This window comes from Calonectris borealis, chromosome 4, assembly GCF_964195595.1.
Source record: "Calonectris borealis chromosome 4, bCalBor7.hap1.2, whole genome shotgun sequence".
Taxonomy (NCBI): Eukaryota; Metazoa; Chordata; class Aves; order Procellariiformes; family Procellariidae; genus Calonectris; species Calonectris borealis.
This window is the reverse complement of record NC_134315.1, coordinates 25817550-25836287: the sequence shown is the minus strand read 5'-3', so window position 1 is coordinate 25836287 and position 18738 is coordinate 25817550. Positions and strand designations below refer to the sequence as shown.

General features: G+C 39.5%; 1 protein-coding gene across 1 annotated transcript in view; it reads right to left on the bottom strand.

Annotated features, from left to right (window-relative positions):
• Nucleotides 1-18514, bottom strand: part of NWD2 (NACHT and WD repeat domain containing 2) — a 56224-nt gene extending 37710 nt beyond the window's left edge. Inside the window, exon 1 of the mRNA XM_075150542.1 lies at nucleotides 18364-18514. Within this exon, the coding sequence (XP_075006643.1) occupies nucleotides 18364-18514 (151 nt within the window). The remainder of the gene's footprint in view (nucleotides 1-18363) is intronic.
• Between the last annotated feature and the right edge of the window lie 224 nt (nucleotides 18515-18738).

The following is an 18738-nucleotide window of genomic DNA, read 5'->3' as shown; positions in this document are numbered from 1 at the left end:
AGTATGGATGGCAGATAAGCTGATTTAATTAAATAAAATCTAACCTGATTTACAGTGACAGCAAATCTGTGAAGCTGGCAGATCCTAAACAACAAAAATGTCACACAGGCAAATTCCACCTTCCAGACGGCTGCTGCAGATGAACGGATTAACTAAATGACGTTCTTCTAGCAGCCAATATGAGATAGTAGCTGTGAGATGAGCTTTATGCATCTCCTAATGTTAATTCTGATACTCTGAAATCCAAATGATAGTCCACAATAAACTATGGGAATGAAACTACATCTGCAAAAACGTTAAGACAAGACTTAAAAAAGCCCCAACCCTAAATTCATCTCCAATATTTAAATCAATCATAAAACCAACTCTGTCTTGAGCAAGACAGTGACTTGCTGAATGCGTATCTTTCTTGCACATGCTAACTCTTGCAGACAGTTGTCTCCTAAGCAGTCCATAACCATACCATCCTGCCTATCCCTACACTTTGAACTGACTGAGAACGCCATCGCTTCCCTCCCTCTCTCTGTGCATCCTCAGTGTAATGCTGAGGACAGAACTGAATTAGCCACGTGTACATTTATGGCCTTTCTGCCAAATAATAGGCAATCACTGTTTAAACATGACTGTTTGTGTGAGGTGTGATTTCTGAAGGCTTGTAGCTCAGTCAAATCACTGCCAGTTTTCATTAGAGTACTCCAAGGTGCTGCTTCTCAGCGTGAACTATTTCCACGCCAAAGTTTGACCTTCAAATACAAGCTGTTCTGCTATTAAAGTTGCTTATTTTATTTTCAATAGGGGAAGTATATTTTACATTCTTGAGTTAGTAAACAGATTATGTGTATTTACAAACAGTTGCCAAACATTAATCTCTGGGATAAAATAAGTCCTGGAAAATAGGCTCATTGAAGAAAATTTCAAAACGTATATGCAAGTGAACAGAAAGAGTTAACATGGAAGCCTGACGGAAATTGCCCATTTTCAAGCATGAGTTATTCTGCCCTAAGACCAAACAGTTTCTTTTCTTGCTGGTGGTTGTACTGGTCTGAGTTCAGCCACAGTGATGGGAATGGCTGTTTCACGCATGTGGGCTGCAGTCACACGATGACTCTTATTCAACCGAGGCTCGACACAGCTGAATAAGGAGGCTGCTCAGCCCCATCCTGTTACCGTGTGTTGCACAGGGGGTGCCAATGTGGGGACAGTGAGCTCCATTCCACCACCCTCAAAGGAGCAGCGCGTTCAAGTTGAGAGTCTTCAAAGAAACGTAACCTGTGAGTAACCTTACCCAAGCACGATGCAAGCTAAGGCCGTCTAGCAGGGGAAAGTCCAAAGCAGGGAGGGTGTTTGCGCTGCCACAATTTGACTGACAGAGGAACGCAGCATTACCCAGCTCACAGGAGCCGGCAGGAAAATTCTTGACTGACAACAGGTTGAGGCAGGCAACTGAACCTAGAAGGACCAAGGCAGAAAGAAAAAAGCTGCCCTTGCAGCTGTTCAAGGTGCCTCAGAAATGAACGTCCTACGGGGTCACAGAGCTGCCTGCAGGTTTCATCTGCAGCCCGTCACCCAGGAAAGAGCAGCTCTTTGTATGCACAGAAGAAACAATTTCTGGGTCACCCCCTGTGCTTGGTGTTCCCGTGCTTTGCAGTCGGTCAGGACAGAAGCTTGCTGGGGGTCTTGACTTTGCCTCTTTCACAGCCTACTTCTCTGCTAGCTTAGTCTCCTGCACAAATGCACACAGATATGTTTATTATCACATAATGTTGGAGTCTTCTGTGCAACTATGGAGGTCTGAGGCCCAGGATGAGCAGAGAACATCTCTAATCTAGTCCTGAATGCATATTCACTACGATACCCAGCTATTTGCTTCCTCTAAGTATTCTAAATGCTTATATTTGCTGGATGGGTAGGACAGAGTCTTGCCACAGGATTTTTTTTAATGCATTGCAATATTAAAAAATGTGGGTATTTTATAACCATTGTCTTCTAACTGCAGTGAGAATTTCTGTACTTGAATTATCTAAGGATATGATGCAAATAAGGTTAAAAATTACTTAGCAGCAATACCAAGTAAGGAAGTGGCTGCCAAGTCTCTTAATGCTAGTATGTTCTTGTCACATAGGACTATTCAACTGAATTATTCCTTTTAAACTGCCTTTTTTACTAGTAATGCACAATAGCATTGTATATTACCCCTGATACTAAAAGCTTTGAATACCGGTAGGTAACAAATGTCCCTAAATATTAAGGAAACCTTGTCTCTGAAAATAATACCGTAATAATAAGTCATTTGCATTTCTATAGTGCCTTTCATCTGAGAATCTCAGAGCACTTTGCAAGCAATGAGTTTGAATCATGTAGCTGGTAAGAGAGGGAAAAATGACTTGAGCTACCTAGTACCCTTGCCTTCCTAGAAAATTAACTCCATAGACTCTGTTGTCATTTCCTTCCCTTGGGGTTTCTGTGAGTAGAGAGCATTAGAATAAGCACCCAAAGCTCCCCAAGACTCTTTTTAGGGAATGGGAACAGATTCGTTTGGATCACTTCTTCCAGCGTGCCCTCCCCAAACAACACTGCCAACCTTCAGGTCTCTACTGGATCTCCAAGAAGGCAAATGAGAAATTGGACAGACTGAAGGCCATTCATTAATTAAACTAAAACTCACAACTGACTGTAACCCTCCAAATAAATTCTGACTAGCAAAATACCGCAACATTACTGCGATACACACAGCTGCTTGTCCTCACCCAGCCTGATGGTGGGAGCTCTCTTGTGCGATGTGCAGAAAGTGTGTGCAACTCTGCTGGACTAAGGAGGACCTAGGTTGTGGTCCTTCAGCTCAGAGGTTAGTGCTCTAGCTACTAGGATATTGCGTAATAACATTGGTGGCATCTCTCTCTCCTCAACCTTCTCAGTTCTTAAAAAAATAAACACAACAACAGTGGGCTAAGCATTTGAGCCCAAAGGAATGGCCGCTTGGCATGAAAATCAGAAGAAATAATGGAAAATAACATTAGAATAATAAGTAATCCTGAAACGTGTCTCTCAATTGTGAAGAAATGACAGGATGTGACTACAAATTTATGGTCTACACCAGAACATTTAAACAAACACATTTTCAAAACAAAAGACCTAACTATCTGAGGCAGGATTCAAAATGTAGGGCATAATTATAAGCCTAAAATTTCTAGTTGCAGCAATTAGCTCTTCTTTTTTAGCCCCAAATCAAACAATATCCAATTTAAAATGAGGTGTGGTTTTAAAACCTGTTTCTCTGAAATGTTCCCTACTGTCAGTTCTGTAAGATGACAAATTTAAAACAACACGTATAGAATATGTTCACAGTTCACAGTGACATCTTACTTATAAAATACCCTGTATCTTGACTGTTAATATGATTAACCAGTGCCACCTATTGGCTTAACAATAACTCCCAGCTGTCAATTTATATACATAAAAAAATGAGGCAACTAGTAAAATCAAGGGGTCAAGACCCATGTTAAAATACAGAATTTTGGGGAAATATCAGGATGGAACTGACATGACAGAAGGGAAAAGCAGTTCCTATATCTAAATATCAAAAGACTTTCGATTATTCACACGATTGTGTTCCCAATTTAAAACAAATGTTGGTTTCTGAGAGTTCCGAGTTTTATTATGCGTACAATATGCTTACATGAAAGAAATTTGGATTCTGATCCAAAGATTGGTGAAGTTAATGGAAAGATCTGTTAATCTCGGCGGATCTTAAATGAAGTTCTACATTTATGGCATGTATTGAAACCCAGTACCTTCTGATGCCTTACTGACTTCCATAGAGTTTGGATTAAATCCTTCAATCCATAAATAAATTAATAAATAAAAAACCACTACATACTTATTAAATCTAGTGGGTATGGTATGAGTGAGAACTCTGAAGCAGGATTTTATCTCATAATCCTAATAACTAACCTCACATTACCCCCTTGGGAACACAGCACCCTGACATGTAGATGTTCTTAAAGAAAAAAGAAGAGTTAGGTTGACCTGGAATTCTTTCCCAATCCTGCAGATGGTCCCTAGATTGCAGCTTGGGTGCCTAGGTGTCCTTGCATCCCTCAGCTATGACTTGTGGCAAACACTGCAACTGCAAACGCATGTGCATGCTAATGCCAATGCACAGTGGGAGCTTTAGTGGCACCCTGGGTTGAAGGCAGAATCTCTACAGGGGGACAATTTTGCATTCTGCCAGCAGCACAAGTGGAAGAATTCAACAAAATCTAATTCTTTCATTTAATAAAGCAAACTAGGAAAAGCTCTTGAAAACATGACAATTTACAAACAATTATTGTCATACAATTAAAAGATGTGACAGGAGAAACTGAAGACACAGCACATTTAGAGACACCAAAATTAAGTCTGAAAATTATCTCTGCAGAACACCAAAGCTTATTACAACTAAGCACTGGAAAACGGCAAAGCCTGCAAGGACAAGAATTTGCAACTACAATCAAAATTAATGTGAAAGAAAAGCTTCTTGCGAAATCTAAAAGAGGACTTCTGAGTGAGCTGTGCAAAAATGCATAATAGAAGACATAAAAAGGGTCAGTGCAGTAACAAAGATGTGCAAAAATCCTACTAATCCATCTAGAGGTGTCCACTCACACTTCAAAAAATTATGGAATTACCTAGAAAGCAGAAAAAAAGCCGTACAACACTGGAAAATGTTTTTAACAATTAAGTTGCATGTACTGCAGTAGCTTTACTATCTTTTTTCTGACATCACTAGACCAAAGAGAAAACAATCACGGTATGTCACTAAAGCACTTGAGGTAATGAGGCAGTGGCAATCAATAAAGCAACGGGATGTCACAGACATTTTGTCTCCTAACTGAACTGCAGATTCAAGTGCTGGAAGCAAACGAAGTAGCATGTTGTAGGCTTTGAGAAGGCATAAAGCAGAGGTGAGCCATAAAAAAACACGAGAAAGCAAGGCTCGTACAAGCACACAAGTATTTCACAGTACATGCCAGCGCAGGCCCATTAAATACACCTCATTCTGAAGAAATTCCAATAAACACTCCTATGTGACTTTACATCTGGCAGCGCTGCAAAGCTATGGAAGAGCTCTGCAAGCACTGTTGGCTCTCTGGTAAAGTTGCCCTTCCCTTCTCTAAACTTTCTATTTAAGTTCACAAGTCACAAAGTTCTAATCCAGGTCGTATTCTTCCTTAAGTTTGGTGGAACATGGCCATGGTTTGGGTCACTACAAAACTGCTGAAGTCAGTCGGGCCAGCTGGAAAAGCATGACTGATAAATGTAGCCTACTGTATGGGCGTCAAGTGAAAGATGTGAAGACTTTTATGCCAGAAGATGAAAAAGTCTTGAACCTGACACTTGTGGGTGTGCAGAGACACCCACAGAAGGAGTGAGAGGTGCTGACTGCTATCAGTGCCGTAAGTCTGCATCAATAAAGTAGGAGTTTTCTTTGCAACAGACTTTTTTTTTCTTGCATGCTAAATGGAGAGGAATATTAAATAACATCATTGCACAGTCAGAATAGTACTTGGCTGCTGTAGAAACAGTTATCAAAGATGAAGAAACTAAATGACAATCCTGGCAAAGGAGAGCAGCTGCAAGAGGGCATTAAGCCCAGAACAACAGGACTACGTGAGGGAGGGATGCCAGAAACTCAACCACGCCTTGCCTAAATAAGCGAATCTCAACTGATTTCTTACGGGACTATTTCACAAACCAACAGACAACTTCTACCTAGCTATAACCACCCACTTACAGGCACTGCAGTGTAACAGTTTTTAAAACTGAGAATTCCAGGTGGGGAATTCTTACAGGCACTGCAGTACAACAGTTTTTAAAACTGAGAATACCAGGTGGGGTCTGCACCTGGAATTTGGTCATTGAGCATGACCAAATAATTCACAAAACTGGCTCATTTTGATGGATTATGTAACATCTGAGAGGAAAACAATGATTGACATGTAAAGGAAGAGTGATTTATCTTACCTCTCTTCTCCCTTACCCTTTCCAATTTTAATGACTCATCTAAGCGTTATTTTCAGTGAAGATTATATAATCCAGTTGAAAAGGCCATTTTTTATAAATTTTTGAATGTAATCTGTTTTTATGAGTAAAATATTTTTGTGATGACTTGATTTTACTATATTTTGGTTTCTTGTTCCAGATTTTATTAATTTCTTCTGCTTGCTAACCACATTTAGTTGATGATATATATTAAGGTAATAGTAAATTTGCAGTTTAACAATCTTGGAGTTAGTAATTGAAAAAGGACAATATAAATTCTAATCACTTATTCCATTTGAGAAGCAGATGTAGTTGAAACAACTAAGTTCAATTTCCCACTAATACATTTCACAAATGTGATACAGAAAATAGTATTTGAAGAACTTCCAGAACTGGCATACCAATTTAATCAATTGATGACTGACCTACAGACTGCCTTCCAAATTAGTACTTTCAAATTACTTTAGCCATCTTCCCCAACTCTTTGCTCTAATTTTCACAATAATGACACCCAATGAGCTACAATGACCTTTCAAGGAGGATAAAGATCTTCTATGATGCTATACTCGGAACGGCAGTGTAGAAGACGGCTGAAAGTGTGGACTTGATTTCACTTCCATTTCTTGCACTGCCAGACACTATCAGTCTTTCTCAATGCCTGTGAAAGTATTTGCCCCTTGGCCACAGAATATCTAAAACCATCTACAAGTCATCTTTTACCTTCTACACCTACATACGGTTAAACACAACTGAATCCACAATTTGGGATCTCATTTCTTTTACTTGAAATGATTTTGAATTTACATAATGACTATGAAGAGCTGACTGTGGTATTAACACTGGAACAATAAACCAGCAATGGAATTGCTCAGTAGAATTATATAGTATTATACATGGTTGATTATAGAAAGTATAAAATAGAAAATTCATAATTAAAACAGGTGGAGTGTAAGAAGTTCATTTGCATTTTTAGCTCTGTTTTCTAAAGAAAGGAGGAATATATGATGATCTGTGTGTCTTCTACACATTTTCTGTTCTCTTTTGAAAAATATTTTTAATTCATGACTGACATTAAGCAAATCTGACAGAATGATATTAATCTCAAATATAATCAATATCCTATATATGAATAAATCAGCAGGTAAATAAGACAAATCCTGTAAATGAGTCTCCTCCTTCCATTCATAAATAAACCATCAAAGGAAAAGCTGTAACACGAGCTATTAGACACTTCATAAATGCCTTATTTGCAGGAAAGCTTCACCTGAAACAAGCATTCCTCTGCAGGACATACATACATGGTGAAATAATCGTTAAGGGAGTTTATTGCTTTATATTATACATGCTTTTCTTGGATGCATAGATTGGCTTTCTGACATGGTAAAAGGATGAAGAGGCAGAAACTAGATTTGAGAAATTAATGAATAATGACATAGACTAGTGAAAATTACTGAAACTCATTCTAAGCAAGGAAATTTTCAGGGAATTTTTTACCTTTGGTAGTTTCTATTGACTAATGAGTTTATTTTGTGTCTGTATATGTTGCAGTAAGCAGTGCTAAGCAGTATGCTGTACAGTCCGTTTTCCTATATATTTTCTTAACTGGTTTGGAGACAGCTCACGAAGAGCTAGACTATCTTCTGTCAGGAATGGCACAGGTATGTTTGATCCTACTTCAGGCAGGAGGATAGATCCGAAGACCTCAGGAGGTCCCTTCCAGCCTCCTGGCCTGTGATTTGCACAACAATAAATAACTGCCTAATGAAATAACTGCCTAAGGTCCCTTGGACTTCTATTATGGCCACATATTTCTGGTTTAAATGGCATGTCATTGAACTCAATGGCACTCATTTTGCTCACTACAGATTGCTTAATTCTTTATAATCCCAGGTTGTAAATTACTTGCATTTCAAAGTAAATCATCAAACAAACTTTGCTAGTGCCTTGATATGCCAAATTAGGGACCACATACACAGGAATACTTCAACAACTTGCTTCAAGAGCATTGCATAATTCTTCATCACATTTAAATGTAATGCAATAAATATACAAGTAAATCAAGACCACTATCAAACAATAATATGATTTTATCATTTTCCTAACATTTACCAGTAACTACTTCTAAAAAGAGGATCAACACTTACTGCTCACTGCTCTCAGTATCCGAGCTATCAGAAACAGAAGAAGAAAAATAGGCATTTTCTTCAGAACAAATAACTTTGTCTTGCCAGAACAGTACAGACTATGAATCTAGCCACCAGGATTATTATCAAGTAAGAAAATATTTTTCCTCTGATCTCCTTTTCTAGAATTTGTGAGGCCTTTATTAAACAACAGTAGGTATGAAAAAATAAAAAGATGAAGTAAGTCCTTCATTTTAAAAAAATCACTTACAAAGCAGTCATACATGATTTATGTTATGTTTGATTATGATAGTAAAGCAAGATCCCCTAGATGTGTAATACTGGCATAGGTAGGTGTGGAAAATTCTTGGTAATAAAATAACCCTTAGATTAGGGTCCTGCGTGACACACTGGACTCCTTTAGATTAGACTCCATACCTTAGGCTCCCTAGATTATTGAACACTGTCATTTCCTTATTTATTTCTTAGTATGGCTCCATTTTAATAACCCCGTGGAAATAAGGACATTCAGATAACCAGGTCTTCATAGTTAACCTCTCTTTCTATATACAGATAGACAAAAATGGATCATTACAATGATGGTTTTGGATGAAGTTACAATTTAAGGGAGATCTGCTTTTAGGTACCCCTAATCCACAGATATTTCCACTTTTGGTTTTTGAGATCTCTTCTTTAGCTGAATATGCATGGTCTTGTTCACACAAAACTCCGACTGAAGTTAGTAGGATTAGGTATTTCACTGGGCAATAATCTACCTATCTCAAGACTTGGAAAGGTTGTTACAAGTACCAAGACTATTGACTAATTAGTAAAGTAACTAGACAAATTCATGGAAGCAAAGGACCTCACAGATTATTAAATACAAAGATATAATCTTTATAATTTTGTCCCTGTTGTGATCTCTCATTCTTTCGTCATGCATCTGAAACTGCCAGGGTCACAGGAGGCGTATTGGGCTCCTTTGGTCTAACTCACGATGTCTGATCTTACTGCATTGACTTCTCATTTATCTTATATATATAATAGCTGATGTGCATAACTCTACAAATATGGATAACTCCTCTCATCTAAAAGTATTAAACCCACATGCTTAGCCAATGATTCTCAATCATTTAAAAGTAATTCTAATCTAATAAAATCCAGTCAGTGAGATCGCTTGTGAATAAACATTGAGTGTAAGCTAGGGCAGTGTCAGGGATTCTGCTACAAATATTCTAAAGTGCCAGTCATTTCTTCCTACATTGCATGGTCAGGCATCAATCTTGTACAACACAAACAAACAATACTAACTAACAGATAATATATATTGAAACGACTCTGCTAAGAAGGGTTTTTGGAGGGTTTGCACAAGCCATTTATTTTGCCAATGATTTTTAACTTTGAACTTCTATATGCTTCTAAATGTCTATTTTGTACTTTTATGAAGTGCTCTATCTTCTAAGAAATGCAAATGCTCTTTAGTAATACGAACACATCAAAGGGTCTAGGCTTCAGAAATGCCCACCAATAGCAAACACTTCATTTGGGGAGCTCTCTGAAACTAAGGCTGTCCAGATAGAGCTCTTAGTCATTAATTCTCATTTCATCTTAATGTTTTGTAAAACATTACTAATTAGAGACTCTAAATAATAATTTTACAAATAACATTGCTATGTATCATACATACACTACAATAACTACGTCTCAATACCTGATTCAGGTAACAGAGAGTTGGAGGACAAAGCTGGAGATTTATAACGCATAGGTGAGACTGCGAAGGTACTCAATTGCTAGTAGAGTGATATGGACTCTATTAATAAACATTTTTGAGTGTTTAATCATACCAAAGACTCATGTTACTACACTGAAGACTGCAGCCATGCCACCCCAAGCAAACGCTAGGAGCAGGTTGTACAAGACTATTTTTCAGGTTCTGACAATTTGAAATCTGCTCTGTTCAGCTATTTGGTCAGTCCCAAAGACTGACACTTAGCAACAGCATCATTAAGCCCAGTGTGGAAGTCCTGCCATTTGCTAGTCTTTCCAGCTTCTGGCACCAAGTGTATTTTGAACAGCCAGATATATCTAGTCTGTAAAGATGACTTTTTTTTCTCTACATCCAGATTCTGTACAATAATGACGGTAGCTGGTCAGGCATAAGATCTGTCCAGCACAGCATCTTGGCTCTGACAATGGGCATTAGCAGATGCTTACAGAGAGAGTTTAAGACCAGGTCAAAGGTAGCGGCAGGCATGCAATTATGATGGTATGGGGTGGCTTACAAGAGTTGCATGTGGTACATCTCCTCCTTGCCTGACACAGCAGCCTGCTCATGGTACTCTGCACTGACTCCGGGCTCACTCCTCTCTACCTTGCTACACTCCCTGCTTTCAGCCACCTGTGATTTAGCCTACTCCCCTTTTGACTAAAGATTTTGGAAGTAAAAACCTCTCTCTGATACAAAACCTAAATTAATAAGAATAGCATCAGGCCAGTGGAGTTATTTTAGAGTTGCACTGGCACAACCATGATTAAATTGGGTTCTCTAATTCTATCTATTATTAGCCTACTTTAATTAAAATTCCAGTAAGGGGATAAAGCAGTTGTCTTGAACAGCACTGCCTATATTAAAAACTGTCAGATTTCTCTGTATTCCATACACATGACAATCTATGATCACATTATATTTATATCTACCACCTTCATATATTAAAACTTTAAATTACTGGTAGCTAAACATTACTAATGTATTATTATTGCAGCCTGAAAGGATATCTTATCACAAAATACTCTTTCAGCAGATGAAAATTCAAAGAAATTTCATTTGTTTCAGATGAAAAAAAAATTGCTGGTCAGGCACTGCCCTTATATCTTGTATTAGATATTATCCTTGATCTAAAGTTTTCTTTCCATAATAAGTATTTTAAAAGTCTCCAAACAAAACTTAAAGTCTAATGTAGGATTTTCTCTTGTGTGTTTACACATCTGTGAACACATGCATACGCCTACATAGTCATGTATGTAAGTTTCTTAAAAGGAGTTATTTCACTGCATAAGCTTAGAGATAGGATGCCAAATTATGTACCCTTTGTACTACATTGTTCTTATGCGATTACAGAAATCCCACCACAGAATACACGTGGTCTCCTTGAAATGCAGCCTCGGAAATCCTCGTTAGTTTGCTGCACAGCAGACTGTTGCTCAGCTGAGAGGTCATCCCACTGCCCTTGATCAGGCAGGAAAGAAGCTCCCCTGTGCTGATGGGGGAAGGCACTGTAACGCTGCCTGCACGGTGCTGCCTCTCATTTCAAGCTAGGTCTCATACCTTGCTCAGGGAACGATTCCTGTTCCTGTAAGGACTCGATTCAATACTGCTGCTGCCCATCATCTAACATATTATTTGAGAAATTAATATTACATGGAATTTGCACAAGTGTTTCATTGTCCCTCACTGTACTTAGAAACTGTGTCAAATGTAAAGGGGCCGCAAGCTCCTCTTTGTCTGTCACTGAAAGGATGACCACCTTGCACAATAACGAGGCACACTCCGGTGTCCTACGCACATCTTGACTGCTCTGTATTCTAGTTTAATAAAAAGATGCATGCATATATATGTATGTCTCTATACACAAACTACGATATATGGAACCAGACTAGCATGCAAATACATCTGAACAAATAAAGCAATATTTGCAAAGTTAGAAAGGAAGAAAAGAAATTGTAGGTTCTGCTCTGTTTTAATATTATTTCTTCAATGCTAAGAAAAAGTGTCATAAAACCTAAGCTGCAGGTGCATACAACCCTGAATGTTTACAAGTTTACTTGTGGATAAAATCTAAACTCCTTTGTAAAGCTTTTACTTTTACAACAGCATTTAACAAAACCTAGGCTGTTCTTCAGTAGCGCTAGAATTACAACCTTGAGTGATGCCCTTTGAACATCAATACCCAGTTCTCAGAAGGAGTCCTAACAGCAAGTTTGAAAATTGTCTATGATAGTGTGGCTTGAGTTTTATACATCCATTTATACCATTTTATACAGTTTATACTGTTTTATATGATTTGTGTATATGTGTGCACATATAGTATACACACTATAGACACATATACAAAAATTATAGAAAAATACAATTTCAATAATTTTTTTAAATTAAAAAGGAATGGTCATGTGATTAAAAATATTAAGTGCTGTTTTTTAAGTAGATAGGGTAAATACCTAATCCAAACTTTTGGAGCTGATAATTCCAGATGCTGTTTAGCAGGAAAGTGACTGGGTTTCAGGTAATTTTGCTTATTTCTAAATATCAAGAAGAAAGAACAAAACCAACAAACTAAATAGCTTGCTGTTTTACTAAAAAAAACCCCAAACACCCACACCTATTGATCTTAGTCTTGTTCCCCAAATGCACATCCTACCTTTTGAGTACATGAACAAAAAATTTTGTTGAAAATTAAACAAAAGTTCTCAATGCTTTCACCTTGTCTCTCACTTGCATATTTGGTACATTTAGATCAAATCCTTAGCCCAGTCCCCAAGCTACATGAGCAAAGAACCCACAAAAAGAACCAGGGGGACATGAAGATCAGTTCTTTTCATACAGTTTATCAACAGTTTCTCCAGTTTATCTGTCTGGCAGAATAAACTTCAATCCAATTCAGTCTCCATCCTAGCCCAAAACAATCATTTCCTCCAACAGGAACAAAGGCTTGAGGATTACTCAACATAAAATCATCTCGTACTGGTTCTGCTTGAGATCTACTGGCCCTGCCTTGCCAGTAGTTAGAAAAAAGCTCAAGCCTATATGAGACTTGCTCATACAGTCTCAAGGGGAGTCAGACCTTGCTTTCCGCTGAACCACACCAACAACAGAGTTGTTCTGTGGCACAAGAGGAAAGAGAGAAAACTTCACACAGAGGCAGAAATACTGAAAATGGCCGGCTTCTTTCCAACCTAATGAACTGTAGGTATCTGACCTTTGGGCCTCCTGAAATAAGACATATTACAAATCAATGCCCATACCAAACCCAGGTACTTGAATCATGTTGCTCTCCCAAACTCTGAGATACTCAACTTTGTCTCTAAAACTATTGAACTGCTTTTTTTTCCCAAGTGTAGCTTCGTTTGTAGCTCTTAAACACTACAGTGATGTGCGTCACATAAAACCATAAATAGGTACAAAGTTAGGTAACCAGAACTAACACTTAGCATAAAAAAAGTCCTGGAGTTATTTGTCTCCACATCTCCGCAACACCTCCCTTGCAATTTCATACACTTGAACATCTGTGTTTTCCTTTAGCTAAGGAATAAATTCCACCCAGATTATATAAAATTGTCTTTATAAAAAGATCTTCATGCAATGTATCCAAGTAGGGATAACATATGGTATTTTTGGGGCTGGCCAAAATGGACCATTGTTAACTAAGCATTATTCTGACTTTTGAGTATTTTTCCACATTAACATTTCCTCAATTATATTCTTCTTAAGAGAAACAACATTTCAGGTAAAAATAATGTAATACACCTGGAAAATGTTAAGAATGAAAAGTTATACCTTTCTCTTCTTACATACGGCAATAACTCTGTAATTAAAGCAATCATAATTCTTCATCTGAGTTTTTCACCCTCATGTTCAGTAGCACTGAACTACAAATGCACATAACTTTTTTTTTTCTTCCAGATGTACTTCAACATGCATAAAAATGCATGTAATTGCTGCAAAGCAGCCTATAACAATAGGTCCAAAACATTAGTAAGACCCATTTCTGCAATCATCATTTATAGGAATAATCCTTATCTAGTCAACAAAACTAACTGCAGGTGAGAATTTTGCTTTATGTATCATGAGAAAATATGTAAATTGGGCACCAAACATTTATGCTTTATTAGAATTGAGTGTTTTTCAGATTAATACAATGTTCTGGATGTTCCATGTCAATGGAAACTAAACTAAGTTGAACAATTGTATAATAACTCAAGAAAACTCAAACTCATTCAATAGTGTACGACAAGAAAATCTCACTTGGGCAGTCTATGGGAAGCTGGTACAGGTTAGTTTTATACCGTGCTTGTACAATGGAGGCATTAAAGTGGTGGTAGTATCAGTAGTACCTTCTATTAGAATAAGATCTTCATTTTACATTTCTACATGTATACATAGGACTTCATACTTAAGATTGTTAATCACGCCAAAACTAGTATTAGTTGGGTTTTTTATAATATATATATAGTTGGTTTTATAGTTTTAAAAAATGGGTACTTGAGGCACAGAAACTATGAGGAACATAGCCTTTCTGTGTTAAAACAAAGCTTGTTCATGATCTCATCAGAATTGTTTCTGTTTGTACAAAAAAAATGTTTTGAATGGCTAAAAAAATGGCTAAAAAGTATTAACTGTCAAGATCCAGTAAAAAGCAGTTCTGTTTTGGAACTCAGGAGGTATGCAGAGGTGCTGCACAGACGAGAGCGAGCACTATGCAGTTGATATAATGGATGGAAAAGGGAGCATCCTTACCATGTGAAGTGTTAAATGCAACCCTTTTTACACTTTGAGTTAAGACTGGCTAACACCACCTATGTCAGGACACACTCAGATGCTATATAAAGGTATTATCATCCTGTCTTCAATGGAACCACCTGTGTGTAGGATTTGGCTTTACACATCTCTCTCTTCAATGCATTCGTCTCTGCTATATTACAGACATGAAAGGCACCTTCACAACCAAAACTTAAAGAGCTCAGAGTAAAAAATTATCGATGTATTAACTAATTGAAGCAATAACAAGACCTTAAGTCAACCTAGCAAAGGGCTAACTTCCCCACTTTCAGAAAGGCCAAGAGAATTTAAAATTATCAGAGTTTTGACTGTATGTTCCAATTCATAGGATTTCGTTTTCAAGACAAATTCCTAACTCCGGTTAAGGCATCAGTTTCAACCAGGGCTTGTAATACTGCCTTATATCACCATATAATTTCTTGAAATAGCGAACTTTGCAACTCAAATAATTTTCTGCTTGAAGTAGTGATGAGAATCATTGGAATATTCTCAACCTATACAGGGCTGATGTCACAGCTCCATATAACGGGGCTGAATGGAATTTTATACCTGTTGTATTTAATAAGAACTGTATGTTAATGGAAGCATCTATACAGGCCCTCTTGAGTAGCAGAGAAACTGTCATTAACTGATTGCTGTTACAGTCCACAGATTTTTACATGTAACAGTAGAAGCACTTATTACAATCAGGCAAAGATAACTTACTTTCCTTATCACTTTGAAGCAATAAAAATATCTTGAGAAAACCAATAAATTATTTAAAGCAAAATCTTCAACCTCTTAACCAAAATACATATTTAAAATGTCTGATTGCTTATATCTACTGAAATGAGAAAACAGACTTATTTATATTCAAATAATAAAGCAACATCAATGTTTCTAGAGATCCAATCATCTTCAGTGATATGAACATTGATTAATTGATATCAACAATTTGAACAAGACAATACTGTTAACTACTAGGGGAAAATACAGATAAGTATTCACTTATCTACAAAATTTCCTCTAGAAAACAAGAGACTGTAAAATGAAGCAATTTTGTTCCTATTACCCATGCTCACTGTCGCCACTTACTGTTCTTTTTAGGGATTTCTGTTTAAGAAATTTTACAAATAATCATTTTCCTAGTTGCATAATAAAACCATAATATATTTCAATCATACTAAAGTATGTTCGTAAAGAACAGACCAAACACTGATTCACCAGAGTTCTCCAATATACACTTATTAAATTGATATAATTCAAGAAAAATACTTTTAAGATTGTACACTTCAAGTTGTAGATAAAGTTTTCTTGTGACTGCTAGCAGAATTAATCCCCACATTTCTCTGGCACCACAGTTCTGATACGTACAGAGCACGGCCAGGGGGTATTAACTTCTACCACTGGAAGTTTGGGGACTCACAGTCCCTTTCAGAAATGCTCAGCACCAAGAAGAACGGGTATAAAGTGTATCGATACACTGAAAATTAACAAGAAAGGCCTTAGTCAGCAAATACACCTTGTGGTTTGTGGCTTAAATATGCTAAATAGTTTACTAAGTTGGAAGAGTTTAAACTTTTTTTCCAGAACTCTTGCATTGTGAACTCTTCTAAGTATTTTGCAAACAGCATTTTTATTTGAGTACTTTACTAGATGATATCTAAATCCCATTGTAGGCTACTTTTTTTTGTTTATCCATATATTCTTTTTTTAAGGTCACACGCAGTTAGTAATACTTCTGTGTCAGTGATATCACTGATAAATAGTCATGGTTGTTTCTCATCATTTAGAGTCCCTAAATGTTCATAAAAGTGGCTCATGTTGGTAATCAAAATCTGTACCACTCTGAAATTTCTGTCCCATACTATCATTTCTAAAAGTAGAAGCAATGTTGCAGATAAAATTTTGGACATGAGAGGTGTTAATCATTGTGATCATATGATCCTACAAAGAGGCTAATATAAATAATTCTAAACCGACCAATTTTTTTTTTCCTCTTACTGTTTTTTTAAAGCTGAAATTTTGAAATAACAATGCAAGGGTAAAATCCTGCAAATGGATATATATGGCTTCAAAACCCAACTTTCAGAATGAGTTTAGTGTTTTGTTTTGTTTTGTTTTATTTTAGCAAATATCTAGCTAACATACCAAGTTATCCTGATGATAAATGCCATTCACGTCAAATACGGAGGCATCGGTAGCTCCACAGTTAAGGCGATGCTGGCAGAAATCCATTTCTAATGAATAACATATCTTGTAAAAATCCACACCAATTTTCTTTAAGAGCCAAATAAACATTTTTTCGATTATCACTATTTATAAGTCTTTGCTTAGATTGCAGCAATAAACTGGAAGCATTTTCATGCCCTCCTTAAAGAATGGCATCTTTTCAAACAAACAGGGATGTTGGATGTGAGAGCTGAGAGTTTCCTTGTGTCGAGAGCAACACGGAAGACCTGGAGGTGTGGGAATTCTTCAAGGCAGCACTATGCCCACTTTTTTGCTTGTGAGCGCTATTTCTCATACTCGCGTAAGTATTGGTGCCAAGACAATTTTCACTTCAAAATTCAAACTATTTTGCCATTTCAGGCATGATTTTCAGATCTCTGATATTTGCATAAAAGGTGACAGTATTGTTGAATTAGAAGTGTTGGGGGGGAGTGGGTGGTGGTGTGAAAGAGAATTGTGAATACAGTGGGCTCATTTTTACATAAAAGAAATGTCATAGGTATGAACGCTTAATTTATTATTTCCGTGCTTCAAGTGGGAATATGCTTCAGCAACTTAAATCTCACGAGTGGGAATGACACCTCCTGAATGTATGCAAATTCCTCGTATCAAAGGGTAATTTTAAAATTACCCTTTAAGTAGCAGGATTTGTTCAGACGTTCAGACACCGGCCACGCGATCCCGACTTTATTAAGCTAAAATTGCAGGTTTCAGTGCATGCTTCCTTGGAAGCGAAGTATGACCGGGATCAAAGGATCACATTTGCTGTAGCCTCAGCCGGCGGAGACCTGCTTTCGCTGTGCTATGAAATCAGTCGGAAACTCTATTCACCTGCCTCCCCAGGAGAGCTCCACAAAACATCCCCCCGGAAAAGCTTCCCCTTCGCTAGAAGGCAACCCGTTTCCATGTCCGAGACCCCCGCGTACCCTGTGCCCCACGGCTCGGGCACCGCAAAAAAGAGAGATCCCCCCGGTGCCTTTCAGAGGTGTCATTTACAGGCATAAAACTTCAGGAGCGAAGTACCTCGGCGCCTCCAAACCCCCCTCCGCGCTCGCACACCGACACCCGGCAAGGCGAGCCCCCAAAGCGCTGCCACACGCCTCGCCCTGCCACACCACCCCACAGAACCCACGGCCGCCTCTCCCCGCGCCCCACATCGCCCGCCCCGCCCCGCCCCGCCGCCCCACACGGCGCCCGGCGGGGCGGAGCGGCCCCGCTCCCCGGGGCGCACCGCCCTGGCGGCCCTCGGGGCCGGCTGCGGGGGGAGGGACGGGGAGCCGGCCTGCGCCGCGCCGCGCCGCGGACCCCTGAGCCAGGGCGCCGGCGCCGCCCGGCAGCAGCGGCAAGCGTGGCGGCGGCGGCCGGGGCCGGGGAGCGGCGCGGGCGCTGCGGGCGGCAGGGGGAGCTGCGGGGCGGGCGGCGGGGAGCGGCGGGGCCCGGCGGGCCTTGGGTTACCTTCGGGGTTGGCGCTGATGAAGACGCGGACGCTCCTGCCGCTCGGCACCAGGTGGGACGGCAGCGCCGAGAGGTTGCCGGAGAAAGCCGCCCGCCGCAGCGCCGCGTCCCGCGGGCAGGGCAGCCTGCCGCCCGGCCCGGCCGGCCACATCCCGCCGCGCTGCAGGGTGATCCTCGCAGGCGGCCGCCGGGCCGCAGCTCAGGGCAGCCCCCGGACCGCCGTGGCGGCGGCGGCAGCGGCGCTCGCCACCGGCTCGCCGGCAGCGGCCATGCGGACCCTCCGGCTGCCCGGGGCCGCCGCCTGCCTCCTCGGCGGCGGCGCGGTTGGGGCCGCTGCCCGGCGCCGGAGCGCGGGGGCAGCGAGGAGGCGAGGCG